This window comes from Vulpes vulpes, chromosome 11 (genome assembly GCF_048418805.1).
Source record: "Vulpes vulpes isolate BD-2025 chromosome 11, VulVul3, whole genome shotgun sequence".
NCBI classification, from domain to species: Eukaryota; Metazoa; Chordata; class Mammalia; order Carnivora; family Canidae; genus Vulpes; species Vulpes vulpes.
In genome coordinates, this window is record NC_132790.1 from 26,504,007 (window position 1) to 26,519,398 (window position 15,392).

At 41.6% G+C, this 15,392-nt stretch overlaps 1 protein-coding gene across 9 annotated transcripts in view; it reads right to left on the bottom strand.

The window, feature by feature from the left end:
• XRRA1 (X-ray radiation resistance associated 1) overlaps window positions 1-15,392 on the bottom strand; it is a 62,537-nt gene that overhangs the window by 32,772 nt on the left and 14,373 nt on the right. For 7 of the 9 annotated variants that reach the window (XM_026010475.2, XM_072725922.1, XM_072725920.1 and 4 more), the window contains 4 exons: window positions 15,302-15,373; window positions 13,826-13,898; window positions 10,189-10,286; window positions 5,854-5,987 (listed from right to left, as the gene is read on the bottom strand). In XM_026010475.2, the coding sequence (XP_025866260.1) occupies window positions 5,854-5,987; window positions 10,189-10,286; window positions 13,826-13,898; window positions 15,302-15,373 (377 nt within the window). Of the gene's footprint in view, window positions 1-5,853; window positions 5,988-6,729; window positions 6,803-10,177; window positions 10,287-13,825; window positions 13,899-15,301; window positions 15,374-15,392 lie in introns of those variants that run through there. The other 2 variants (XM_072725924.1, XM_072725925.1) reach the window with 2 other exon arrangements.

The window sequence follows — 15,392 nt, forward strand, 5'->3', positions numbered from 1 at the left end:
TCATCAAGCAAAAGTAGTATGTGAGATCTGACCTAAGCAAGTCTGTAAAAATTGCATGAACGACTATGGCTTAGATTCCTATGATGCCTATTCCTGCTGTACTGTTATCTCTCTGTTAACGCATAACTAAGGTTCTATGAGCAGCTGATATAGGAGAAAACCCCCTAGCTGGGTTTACAAATGATTGTGCATGATATGCTGATACTAAAGATAGACTATTACAGTATTACAATCTTACATGCAGGTGGCTCTGAAAGACAGAGGAAGAGAAACCCTCCCAATAGGTAAAAAATATTTATCTATTTGCTTGGTTTATGCTGATTCATGGGCAGTGGCTGATGGCTTAGCTGAATGGTCAAAGCTTAGAAAAAAAACGTAAAACTACTGACAGGGAAGTCTAAAGGGAAATTATGTGAATGGACCTCTCAGAATGGATAGAGTATGAGGACTTGCATCCCATGTGAATGCTTCCCAAAGGCTATCTACTTTAGAGAAGACTCTCAGTGATCAGGTGGACAAGATGACCCATTCCATGAAGTCAGTTGGCCTCTCTCCTCGTATACCCTAGTGCTTGCAAAATGGCCTTAGCACACATCCCTTCACAAAAGCAGACCTGGCTACCACCCCTGCTGAGTAACCAAACTGTCAATAGCAGAAGCCAATGCTGAGCCCCTAATATGGCACCATTTCTGAAAGAATTAGCAAGCCATCTAGTGGGAGGATGACTACAGAGACCACCTTCCTTCATGAGAGGAGCAGTGATTTTTTTTTTTTTTTTTTTTTGCTTAGAAAACAAACACGTATTTTGGATATTTACATTCCCTGACCACAATATTCTGCCAGCATCACCATCTGGGGACTTATAGAATGTCTTATTCTTTTTTTTTTTCTAAAAAAAAAGATTTTATTTATTTATTCATGAGAGACACAGACTGAGAGGGAGAGGCAGAGACACAGGCAGAGGGAGAAGCAGGCTCCATGCAGGAAGCCCGATGTGGGCCTCGATCCCGGAACTCTGGGATCATGCACTGGGTCGAAGGCAGATGCCCAACTGCTGAGCCACCCAGGTCCCTAGAATGTCTTATTCTTTATCCTGGTACCTCACATAGCATTGCTTCTAACCATGCAACACATTTGGTAAGTGCAATAATGAGCTCATAAACATGGAAGTCACTTTTTGTTATCATGTACCTTATCATGTAGAAGTAGCTGATCTAATAAGAAAGGTAAAATAGTTTTTTTTTTTTAACAACTTATTTATTGCACCAGCTAGGAGAGACTACCCCCTGTGAAGTTAGGGGCTCTGACTACTTATAGGATCAGATGTCACATAAATTGGCAACCAATATTGATGCTGTTTTTCTCATAACCAGAACATAGGATCTAGGAATTAATAGAAGGAAATGAGAACAGATCCTCTTACAATTATCCACTTACAGAATTTTTGCCTCCATTCCTGCAAGTAGAGGTCTTTGTTGCCTCGGGAGGAATAATTTTACAGGGAACACAAAGAATAGTTTCTCTTAACTAGAAGTTGAAATTGCTACTTGCCACTTGGGTCCCTCAAACCACTAAACCAATAGGCAGAAAAAGTGGAGCTTACTATATTGGCTAGGTGATGGATACTGGTTATCAAAAGTAGGTATGATTGCTGTTATACCTTGAGGGCAAAGAGAAATATGATTGGAATCCAGGGAATTATAAGGTATTCTTCTTAGATGTGTCATGTCCATTAGTCAAAGTTAATGGAATTTTTGCAAGATGAAAAGAGTTCTGAAAACAGATGGTGGTGATGGCAGGACAATAATATGAATGTACTTATATGAATTCCACTGTACATTTAAAATAAATGTACAAATTCCATTTGTACATTTAAAAATGGCTAAGACAGAGGGTGCCTGGCTGGCTCAGTCTGTAGAACACCTGACTCTTGACCTTACAGGAGTCTGAGCCCCATGTTGGGTATAGAGATTACTTTAAAATTTTTTTAAAAAAATGGTTAAGATGGTAAATTTTATGTTATGAGTATGTTACCATAATTTTAAAAAGCATTAATAGAAGACTACAGCATCCCAATAAAAAAGCATTAATAACTCCAATCCTTCAGGAATGAACATTTAGGATACCACATCAGTTAAAGAGCCCAAATAACCAAGATGCTAGATAAAGGAGAAGGAACATTAAATAGGTGGTGGAAGAAGGATTCATAAATACATACTATGTATGGCCTCCTGACCAGTTAAGAAAAAATTACTATATCAAATATGTATATTTTCTTCCCTACTTGTTATGTGTATGTAAATTGCTAGTGATAAATGATTTTGCAACTTAGTTTTTAGGTTCTAAAACATCCACTTAGCACTGTGATTGCTTTAGAAGAGAAAATAGTATCACCCAGAAATGGATACAGTGACTGATGGAACTGTGTCTCATCCCTTTATAGAAGAAGGTGAAAAGTATCTTCATAAGAGGAAAAGTTCTTTCACGTAAGATGAAAGCACACTGTGGTTGCTAGTGTTGTAAGAAAATTAAACATGGAGAGAAGGAGGACAATAGATGTTGGGTTTCCAAGGGTTGGGTGGCACCAGTCACCTGCCTATTTGTTCTTGAATTTTACTCCTTTCCTCTGTGTTCTACTATGTATTATAAAGGGCTGAGGCTACTCCTAAGCTACACTTCCCAGACCACCTTTCCAATTGGCTTCCAGTGAGATACTGCCAAGGGAGGGATTGGTAAGCCTGGAAGGCCAGAACAGGGGCAGAAGCAACTCCCTCATTTGGTTTCTGACAGCTTGCTGGTAACAGCAGCAGTGTAGCAATGGCATCCATGCTGGTAGAGGTTCCAGCTCTGTTTGAGGCAGCACATCTGCAGCAGATCTAGAACTACAGCAACAACCTCTCAAAAACCCCAACAGCAGGAATAGGCTTGTGGGCTTGAGTCCAGGGAGTGTGGGTGGCTTCTGATCTCTGGGTATCAACTTTCATCCTTGCTCTTGCAGCCCTTCCACTGCCTATGGAAACAATTCCCTCTATTTATTGTTGCTAATATTTAGGTGGAATAAAGGTACTCTGATTATGACTTCTTTCTTTTTTTAAAAGATTTTATTCATTTGATTCAGAGAGAGAGAGAGAATGACCAGGGGGGAAAGCAGAAGGGGAGAGAGAAGCAGACTACCCACTGAGCCAGGAGCCTGATGTTGGGCTCTGAGCTGAAAGACTTAACCATCTGTGCCACCCAGAGACCTCTGATTATGATTTTTTTAAGAGTCTTTATCTTTTAGAGGTACATACTGGATTATTTACAGATGAAACTACATGAATCTCTGTATTCATTTATGGCTAGATATGTCTGAGATTTTTCTTAAGAATAATTTAAGGTTGGGTGTGTGGGATCCCTGGGTGGCGCAGCGGTTTGGCGCCTGCCTTTGGCCCAGGGCGCGATCCTGGAGACCCCGGATCGAATCCCACATCGGGCTCCCGGTGCATGGAGCCTGCTTCTCTGCCTCTCTGCCTGTGTCTCTGCCTCTCTCTCTCTGTGTGTGACTATCATAAATAAATTAAAAAAAAAAATTAAAAAAAAAATAAGGTTGGGTGTGGTGAAGATATATATGAAACAGGATTGGCTATGACCTTAGAACTGTTAGGCAATAATTGTTAGGTGATGGGTGCTTGGAAGTTCATTTTGCCATTGACTCTATTTCTATGTGTGTTTGAAATTTTCCATAATAGGGATGCCTGGGTGGCTCGGGGTTTGGCGCCTGCCTTCAGCCCAGGGCGAGATCCTGGAGTGCCGGGATCGAGTCCCACATCAGGCTCCTTGAGGTGAGCCTGCTTCTCCCTCTGCCTATATCTCTGCTTCTCTCTCTCTCTCATGAATAAATAAATAAAATCTTTAAAAAATGTTTCCATAATATGCCAATTATTATCTCTCCCCATGAAAAACAATTAACTTCCCTTAATTTGCAATACTTCACATCGGTTTTATATTCCTGACCAGACCCTGACTGACATGTATCTGGTCATAGAGAAAGTTGCCTAAGATGAAGCCAACACTGAGGGGAAAAAAAAGATGTGTATGTGTGCCTGAGAAAGCAAGTAAGAGAAAAGACAAGACCAAGGTTATGTGCATACTCAAGAAACACACTGAATTACATGCAGAGCCCTGACAACATCCTGTGCACCTGTATCCAGCCAAAGTGAATCTAGAGTTCTATTAGACCTTTACAGGTACATGAACAAATAAATTCCCTTTTGGGGGGGTGTTGATTTTTCAAAGATTTATTTATTTTAGAGAGAAAGTGACAACACACACAAGTGGGGGGAGAGGCAGAGGGAGAAGAAGCGAATCCTTGAGCAGACCCCATGTAGGGCTTGATTTCATGACCCCAAGACCCTGATCCGGGCCAAAATCAAGAGTCAGACGCTCAGCCAACTGAGCTACCCAGGTGCCCCATAAATTCCCTTTTTGGTTAAGCTAATTTGAGTTGACTTCCGTCACTTGCAAACAAAAAGAGCATAATGAAATCCCTAATATAATGATCACTATTATCCAAATCCTTTGGGCAACTAACCAACCTCTATCATCACTATAAATTCCATCACATCTACCATCGTCACAACATCATCATCATAACTTTCTCCTTCACCATCTCTAAATTAGTTAACATCCACTGAACACCTCAATGTGCAAAAGCACTGGGTCCTCATCTAGGTGCTTCTAATCCAAGATGACTAAGACACAGCCTCTGCCCTCATAGTGCTCACAATCTGCTTACGAGACTGTATGTATATCATCCATTAATCTATTACACATATATATACATATTTGTGAGACATAAGCCACAATAGAATATGTTAAGTTCTAAAGTAAGATAAAAAACATTAAATTCAACAGATGCTTAGAGAAGGGAGGAAGAAGTATGGTTTAAAGCAGTCAGGGAAGGCTTCTGATAGGGACAGGAGGATTTGAGCAGACCCTTGGAATACATGCAGAAGAGAAGAAAAGATAGAAGAGAAGATAAGAGAACCCTGGGTGGCTCAGCAGTTTAGCTCCTGCTTTCAGCCCAGGGTGTGATCCTGGAGTCCTGGGATCAAGTCCCACATCAGGCTCCCTGCATGGAGCCTGCTTCTCTCTCTGCTTGTGTCGTTGCCCCGCGCCCCCTCTGTCTGTCTCTCATGAATTAATAAAATCTTAAAAAAAAAAAAAAAAGATAATGGTCATAAACATGGTCCTGGAATCCGATGGACTTCATTAAATTCTGGCTCAGTCACTTATCAGCAGTTATTTAACATATCTGTGCCTCAATTTCCTCATCTATATAAAACACGGATAGTAACAGGATACATACTTCATAGGTCTATTTTAAGAATTAAATGAGTTAATATGTATAATGTGCTGAGAACAGCATCTAGCACATAGTAAGCACTATGTATATGGCATTATCATACATTCTGGTCAGAAGGCATGGCTTAAACAAAGGTGCAAAATGGGAACATGGGAATATATAAAGCTTAGTAGGTTTGTGAAGGGGAATAGTCTGGCAACAATATCCACAATTTACCAATGACTAATCAGAGACCAGGAAAGTGACTTGCTAGATACCTGAGTGTCTCCTAATAGCACAGTAGAGTGTGAAGACACCATCTGAAGCCTCATCATTCTTTGGGGCCCTGTTCCCATGACTGTCTTTCCTACGAGCTTCAGCAGGCAGCATTTTCCCTGTTTTGAGCACTCACAGCCTATCTTTACAGCACTTCTGAGCTGTAGGGGCCACTTCGGGGCCATTTCCTGGCACACTTGCACCCAAAGGTTCATGAGGAGCACATGGGACAGATCCTAGGATATAGAACTTACTGTTCCGTGACAGCCAAATTGGGTGGCAGGGAGGTGAGCCCATTGCCCGTGAGGAGTAGGACACGGAGGTGTGGCAAAATCCCCAGATCACAAATGGCCTCTGCAGTCAGACTGTTGAAGGAAAGGTCCAGGAACTAGGGCACAAAGATAAAAAATGGGAGAACAGATGGACTATACATGACAAGGATACTCATACATGAGGTGGGAGCTAACTACTTCTTCCTTTAACCTAGGCAACCCCATCACTCATAAGCCTGAAGCCTTCTTGACTCTCTGGGTTAACATTTAAGGCCTACTACAGTCAGTTCCCAGATGACTTGCTAGCTTCATCTCCCACTGCAAATCTTGATTTATTCTGTGGCACTGACCAAAGAGACTCCTTCCCCATTCGCAGCACCACTATCAGTGTTACACAGTCAGTCAGACACATAAACAAGTGGCTGGAGGTCACTGCCAAAGGAGGACTGGATTTGGTCTGACTCCACTGTAGTAATCAATTGATTGGTTCTGTAGACCTGAGTTTAAATACCAGCCAAATGTGTGATTTGTGCAAATTACTTGACCCGAGCTTCCTTATCTATAAAATAGAAATACTAATGAATTCTTATGAGAAATTATGTAGGTAAAACCTTTAGCATGAGTCTGCCACATAGTAAGTACTTAGTTCATGTTGGCTGTCATCATTATAACCATCTCTTCATTCAAGGACCATGTGCTGAAGGCTTATTTTATGCCAGTCTGTCCTCTGCTGCTCACAACCTAGTTGGGTAGCTAGATACATATATTTTAGTGTCTACTAAGTAGCAATGCTGCTGGGATAGAGGTCTGAACACAGATCAAAGGAAGCACAAAGGAAGGAATATTAAGCAGCTCTACCAGAAGATTCAGCAGGCTTCACAGAGCAGGTGATGCTTGAGTTGTCCTCAGAGACTAGTTGGTATTCACCAAACTGTTAAAGGCAAAAAGAAACGCAATGCAGCCAGGAGATAGGAGGTAGCCTGCTTTGTTCTAAGAACTGCAAATAGTTTGGGCATGACTAGAACCTGTGGTATAACAGACGGTTTGATAAGACTGGGTAGGCCGTGAAAGGTGCCAAGCACCAAAGGGGTGCTAAGTTCATGCTGCCATCAGCAAATTCCAAGTTTTGAGAGTTCACAAAAAGGGATGATTCTACTTGGCAGGGGCAAAGAGAGAAGCCTTCAAGGAGGAAGACCTGGAGGGACCTGGAGCCTGGGTGGCTCAGCGGTTTAGTACCTGCCTTTGGCCCAGGACACGATCCTGGGGTCCCAGGATCGAGTCCCACGTCAGGCTCCCGGCACGGAGCCTGCTTCTCCCTCCTCCTGTGTCTCTGCCTCTCTCTCTCTCTCTCTTTCTCTATCATAAATAAATAAATAAATCTTTAAAAAAAAAAAAAAAAAAAGGGAGGAAGACCTGGAAAGCTGGCTCAGATAATCATAGGTAAAGGTCAGGAAAATCCTCTCCATCATACCCATATGTGGATAGTCAATAAGACCTATGGATACTATTTCCTTAATATCTCTCTCATGTTGTTCCAACTCATGCTTCGTGCAGCAGCCATACCTATCATCCATTGGATACTTCCTGCAGTCTTTCTTCTGCTACCTACCCAGGCTCATCTATCACTTACACTCTACTGTGTTTTACTTCCCATTCCAACCACACTGAGCTGTTACATCAGTATGCTAGCTCAGGAGTTGGTAAACTAACACCTCTCTGCCACATCCATCCTACTGCCTGTTTTGTATGGCCTGTGGGCTAAGAGTAATTTTTACACTTTTAAATGGCTGAAAAAAGATTAAATGAAGATTATTGTGTGAAAATTATGTGAAATTCAAATTTCAGCATCATAAAGGTTTATTAGAACACAGCCACGTTCATTTGTTTACATAGTATCTATGGCTGCTTTCTTTCTATAACAGCAGAGTTGATTAGTTAACAACAGTTGTGACTAGTAATGACCACACAGACTACAAAACTTAATACATTCACTTTACAGAAGAAGTTTGCTGACCTTTGTCCTAGCTGGTTTGGCTATTTAATGTTGGGGCCTAATTTAATTTCCACAGAATTACGAGCAGATCAAAGAAATGGATAGTCTTAGAATCACAGGTCCCAGAACTTCACAGCTGGCCCAGAATTTACAAAGGAGGAAACTTAAGTACAAGAGAAGGGAAGTGATTTGGCCAAGGAGCTATGTCCAAATAGTGGCAGAACCAAGACAAGAAATGAAGCCTTCTGACTATCAGGGCAGGGCTCCAGCTGAGCCTTTTTCAGACTGGTATGAAGAAAATCAAATCACAGCAAAGTTAGGTTTTTCTAAATTGACTGCTGAAGAATTCTACTCTTTGGATGGCAGCCTTTCTGGCAAACAAGAACAGAAGATTCCTAATCTACTGCATCTGCTGAGTCATAACAAGCTTTATTACACATCAAAGTATTCATTACTGTGAACTGCAATTTTAGGACTTTTGACAGTTTTATGCTTTTTCTTAGAGAGACCTTATAAATCACAGAGATAGAAACAAATCACTAGCCAAGAGATTTCCTCTTCTCATTTATATTTGGCATCTTGACTTTGGTCTGCTCTCTTATGTAAATAAATTCTCTTGGATAAGGCTGGGTCTATCAGATAAATAATCTTCATCAGAAGCTATCAAAGAAGTAGGGCATCGAAAAGTCAATCACAATCAATCAGTAGATCCAAGCTTGTCAGGTGTGGTGTCAGAGCCTATAGTCATTCCCCTCCCTAGGGCCCACTGGCACTTAAAATAAGGATTTGAAATAGTAGGGGTGAGGAAGACAAGATGCCTGACACAATGCATGACAATGCGTGACAAACATACAAATAACTACTTTTTTAAAAAGTAAAAAAAAAAAAAAAAAAAAAAAGGAAGTTCATAAGAAGCTCCCAGGCCTGCAGGTCAAAGAAATGGCTACTTCTATCTCTAGCATCTGGGATCTGTTTCCCACTGTTTATACTAAAATCTAACAATGTTTTTTTTTAACATAGCAAAAAATTATACCAGTTGTCAATTTATACTCTCTCTGCTTTATTGGACTTTCAAGAGCTCTGCTTCCTGGACAAGTCTAAGCACAACTCCTGTTCCAAATCATGGTAAATCACTTCTATCCTCAATATGACTTGAAACCACAGAGCGTAAAGCAAAAGAACAAAAGGACATATCATCCGTTTTAGAAAGGCCGCCGTCCCAAGCAGTTAAAACTTTTTAAAACTCTGGCATACAAAGGGCATCAACTCTGAAATATTCACTTTTGTGAAAGGACTCTCTCTCCCAGACAAGACTTAAGTGAGGCTTTTGTGAAGAGTGGCTGGCCCTTGATATTGGCAGATTGAATAATTTATCAACTCTTTGGGGTCAACCTAAGGCTTATGACGCATAGACATTCTGCTGAGATTTGAATCAAAAACACTTGTACTATAAGGCCAACATGTGGGGAAGCGTCCCTTTATTTAATGAATGAGCCTGGGCAGGTGCCCAGCCCCATACCTTGCTCCAACTCTAATCTCCATGTAGGCAGTGACTTTCAGGGAGTGACAAAAGCTTTGTTACTTTGTGAAAAATGGCCCTAAAGTTTTCATGGAAGTTGAAGAGGTGATTAACTTCAAGTATGAGAACATGCATAGAAAATGCATCACTATAGGAAACTTAGTTTTGGAGAAAGCCAAGAATGCAAACAAATTTTTCTGTATTTTTGAATCTGGGGTTTGGAGAACAGCTATGGATGCATAAATGTCAAGAGTGTGCTTTAGAACTCATAGGATTCCTATTTCACAATCACCTTTGGTTCCATAAACTAGGCCTTTAGCCTCCTTACCTGAGCCCACAGGAGCCAATCTGGCTCATTTAGACCAGGATGGGTCTCTGGTATCAGTCTGTAATGCCTCTAGTTCAGCTGGTCCAATCTGCTGTGCCTAGCACTTAAACTCCAATGCCCTCAACCCTCACTGGATCCAGATCTTCCCTCAAACTCTCCTTCCTACCATGCTCTGTTTAAAGTCAGTTTTCTGCACAGACTCCTTTGGCATGGTGTTTGGCATTTCTTTTCCAGAACCATGCACAATAGCCACAGGTATGATATAGTCTCACCTATTTGCCATCGCTGCCATGACCACTACCCTCATTACCACCACCAACCCTGCCAGCCTCTACAGAGGACTGCTATGAAGCAAGAGTCTGGCTCTAAAGGCCCAGAGAACTCCATCCCAACTGTTATAAGCAGTAGAAACCTCTACTACACCCATTCTTTATAGGGAAACAAGTGGGCACCAAAAACTCCCTACCTCCAACTTACTTCCAAGAACTTAAAGTCTCCATATTTCACGTAGACTGTTTTAATTCCATTAAATGCAAGCTCCAGTTCCTTTAATGTTGGAAATGTATGAAATGCCTCTACAAGGGAAGGAGAAAGAAAGAATCAGCTAGTTGTGAAGGACCTAAGAGAAAGATGTAAACAGTGGTCATTTACTGGGTTCCCACTGGGTTAGACCAGGCTTATGGTCAGGAGCTTTGTACATACCACCTCTAAATCTCTAACAATCCTGAACAACAGGGATTCCTCCATGGAGGAACAACAGGGATTACTACTCTCATTCTACTGCTGAGAAAATCGAAGCTCGGCTAGGCTAAGTGATTTGCTAGAAATGGAATTGCTGGGAAGTAAAAGGGCCAAGAATTGAATTTATGTCTAACTCCAAAGCCCATTTAAAAATTATATTTGTTATTTATTATAAAAAACATGCCTACCAAAAAAAGTAAAAAAATACAGAAAAACTAAAGTCCCCTTTTAAAAAAAATATTTTATTTATTCATGAGAGACACACAGAGAGAGAGAGGCACAGACACAGGCAGAGGGAGAAGCAGGCCCCATGCAGGGAGCCCGACATGGGACTCGATCCCAGGTCTCCAGGATCACACCCTGGGCTGAAGGTGGCACTAAACTGCTCAACCACTGGGGCTGCCCCAAAGTTCCCTTTAATCTCAATACTCAGAGATAACCACTGAAAGTTTCATGTGTAATATTCCAGAATTTTTCTCATGGACACACACACACACACACACACACACACACACACACACCTTTTTATACAAATGGAATCAGACCATATACGTTGTACTGTGATTTGCCTTTTTCCCTTAACAATATGACTTAAAGATTGGTCCATGCTAGGGCGCCAGGGTGGCACAGTTTGTTAAGTGTCCAACTCTTGATTTTGGCCCAGATTGTGATCTCAGAGTTCTGAGATCGAGTCCCACATTGAGCCGCATGTTGATCCCCCCATTGGGCTCTGTGCTCACAGAGTCTGCTTGAGCTTCTCTCCCCCTCTCCCTCAGTCTTTCCCCACACTGCTTGCTCTCTCTTTCTCAAATAAATAAGTCTAAAAAAGAAGCTTGTTCCATGTCAAAACATACAGATCTGCATAATGTCAGATTATGTTCTATATTATAGACATTACCTGAATTTATTTAACCATTTCCCTATTGATAGCCTTTGGGCTATCTGGATAAAAATAAGAACACTTTTCCCCTTCTGCATGCGAATTGGACTTCATTAACTTTCTAGCCCTTTTCCCTAGTATCCTGAAACATATGGTATGGCAAAATAGTTAGGCAATATTATTATGGTAAAAATGATGCCAGATTAGTAAATCACATACGGACAAGGGCAAACTATAAATGAACTATAAACATCTGAAGGGGTACCATAACTTTGGGCCTCCCTGTGTGTGGCGACTCCCATAATTAGTCATGTATTTTGCCGGGACTCTAGGAGCTATGTTTATGGAGCGTTACAATAGCTATTTGCTCCTGTAGGGAATGAGGCTTCTAAACCAGAGTGGCTCCAACATCTACCAAATGAAGAGTCTTGCTGTCTTGGACTTGAGCAGGGGGCTGCAGAGAATGGCCCACAGACGGCTTCATGGACTGCTACAGGAACTGTTGTGAGGACTCCACTGAGAAACAAGTGCAGATGCTGTATTGCTGGAATACTGTGTGGAAGGACTTAGAGCCTTCTGATGTCAAGGGGGCAGATGGTGGCCTTGTGAGTCAGAATGTTCACTACAGTCTAGGAAAAAGACTGCTTGGTAGGTATTTCAGGATGTTTCCAATGAGTGTCTCTGTACAAGTGTGTTTCTGTAGAATAAGTTCCTGAAAGTGAAACTACTAGATTAAAGGCAATGACTACTGGGTTCCTGGGTGGCTCAGTCAGTTAAATGTCTGCCTTCAGCTCAGGTCATGGTCCTGCGATCCTGGGATTAAGTCCTGCATTGGGCTCCCTGCTCCTCAGGTAGCTTGTTTTCCTTTTGCCTGCCACTCCCTGTTTGTGTGCACCCTCTCTGTCAAATAAATGAATGAGATCTTTCAAAAAATAAACAAATAAAATAAAGACAATGACTATTTTAAGAGACACTGCCAAACTGTCTTCCAAAGATGTTGCACCAATTTATTATACTTCTGCCAGTAGAATACGAGAGTAACCGTTTCCCTATCAATGCTGGCTGTCATCAATCAGTCCTTCTCATGTTTGCCAATATTTGATAGGCAAAAAACAGGATTTTGATGGTTTCAATTATTAGTGAGGCTGAGTATCTTTTCCTATGCCTATAAGCCTTTGTATTTTAAACCCACTCTCCTGACAGTGTTTTCTCAAGGGCAGGGACTGTATATCACATGTTTTTTTAAAAAACATCCCTCAATCTCAACTATTAAAAACTGAACTTACCTGATTTCTCTCGAAACCAGCCTCTCCTCTAGTGCTCTCTACGTGAACTCCTTTGGCTCCTTCTTTCCATGTGCCCATTAGCTACCAAGTCCTGTTATTTCTACCTTCTCCTGAATATCTCTTGCCATTGCCCTCACCTCTACTGCCTAGGCTCAGACCTCCCTACCCTGCCTCTGGGAAAAATGAAATCATCTCCCAGATTTCCTGGTCTCCATCTTCTTTTCTTATCATTCACGCTCCTCACAGCCCCCACTGAGCTTCTCTATTTAGAAGCCTTCTGAGGCTCTCTTTTGCCTGCTAGATTAATTACAACTCAAGACCCTTGATATTCTTGTCCCTTCCAACCTTTCTGGTCTTCATTTTCCCCTACTCACATCCCTTGCAAACATACAAAGCCTCTTCAGCATCCTCCCATCCAAGTACTAACCAGGCTTGACCCTGCTTAGCTTTCGAGATCAGACAAGATCTGACACTTTCAGAGTGGTAGGGCCATAGACCTCTTCAGCATCCTGATCAGGCACTGCTGTCCCACATCTGCTCCACTGGACTGAAATACTTTCTAATTCCTGTTCATTTTTTAGGTCTCAGCTAGGTGCCCCTATGCTCAGAAGTTTCTCCTGACACTCTCGTCTGGATTGGTGTCCTGCTTATACGCTTGCATAGCATTTTCTTATTCCTTCTATCACTGCACTTACCATACCCTGCTATAATTGTCTGTGTCTGAACCCATCTTTCCCACCAAACTATGAGCTCACCAGAACAGGAAAATTAGATGCATTCATTTCTAAAGGCCAAGCATGCACATAGTCCTGACACCCAGCAGGGGTCGCTGTGGACTTGCTGAAAAAAGGAGAAGCCTTTATGCTCCTATAGTCCTATAGTTCTTACAGGTTTAAAAACATTTTCCTATACCTATCTCATCAGAGCCTACAAAGCACCCTGCCTTGGGAAGGAAGAAGGAAAAGGAACTGTCTCCATCTACAGAGAGAGAAGCAGCAGCTCAGAGAGAAACACTCTAAGTAGGTAGTTGCCAGCTCTGCTCTGACATCCTGGTCTGGGTGTTCTCTAGTACCCAGGCTATTGCACTCCAAAAAAAAAAAAAAAGATGAGCAGATAGTCATGAATGCACTGACAAGCAAGTTCTAATAGGAGTGACTGGCTATGCTGGCTAAGATGCAGAAGGTAGTTTTAAGGAAGAAAAGCTTACCTAGAGGAAGCAGGTTTTCTGAGGCATTGATGTAAATCACAGAATGAAAATGCTTGAAGTCCTTTTCCTTAGCCTGTGGGAAGCATTTCAAAAGAACACCAAGATTAGTTCCCTGCCAGGAGGCTTTGCCAAAGCTCCAGAGCTGCAGTCAAAAGGCATGAAAATATAAAATATAAAGGGATATAAGCTATATTCTTAGCAAAGAGCACCTACTTGCTAAGGGCCAGAATGGCCTTTCTGCTTCTTTTTTTTCTATTATGAAACAGTTTAAATGTACAGAAAAATCTAGTGAATAATACTAGAAGACTCATGTAACCACTATCCACCTTTAATAAATATGAAGATTTTGGGGCAGCCCCAGTGGCGCAGTGGTTTAGCACCGCCTGCAGCCCAAGGCGTGATCCTGGAGACCCTGGATAGAGTCCCACGTCAGGCTCTCTGCATGGAGCCTGCTTCTCCCTCTGCCTGTGTCTCTGCCTCTCTCTCTCTGCATCTCTACGAATAAATAAATAAAATCTTTAAAAAAATAATAATAAATATGAAGATTTTGCTGTCTTTGTTTCAAATTTCCTTAAAGAAATAAGACACTAAAGAGCTGACCATGCCCCCTGCCCCCATGATCTTCCCCAATTGTGTTCCTCTCTCTCTCTCTCTCTCTCTCTCTCTCACAGATAACAGCTATCCTGAACTGGTGATTATCATTCTCACACTTGTTTTATACTGGTATTTTATATATGTATATCCATAAACTATATATAATACTATTTACAAGGTTCAAAACTCTGTATTAGATGCAATCATACTGCAGTTATCATTCTGCAACCTGCCTTTTTCACTCAACATTGTTTTTGAGATTCACTTCTGCTGATACACATAAATCTCTTGAGATTGACTTATGTTATGTTAATGGTACTGATTTATTTAATTGCTGTATAGTATTATACCACCAATCTCTCTTCATATGCCATGGGTGGCCTACAAACCGAAAACATATGCCATAATATCCCGCTTATACACTGGCTAGTGGGGAGCCACAAATGTGGCTCAAGCTACCTATTAGCCAATATAAGAAAAACATGACTCATTACATGAGTCACAGCATGTTATAAGAACAAATCAGTATCTTGGGAGAACCATTATCGCTCCTGGCACTGAATCTTGAGAGAAATTTCTCCTGTAGGTTCTTCTGATGGAATCTAGGTAATTCTATGAATAAATTCTATGATAAATTCTATGATAAATTCAAGCCAACTCCCATAATGCTACTTCCTTTAATTCACCTCACATAGGCCAATGGCAATAGCAAATTTACTGCAAAAGACTGTGTCTGAATGTTGTTTCCACTCATTGAGGCTCTGTCTGATACCCCCCTCCAACCCTCTAATCCTCAGGGACTTTGGAGATACAATGGACAAACAGCCAGGAACCACCTCAGGTCTGGCTCATCCCAATCACATCTCTGCTGGCTGTCCCTACCTTGGAGAACTTCAGGCCGCTCACATTAACACTGCACAGGTCTGATGGCTTCCTCACACAATGGTGCTTCAGCTGAAACAAAGTGCAGAGA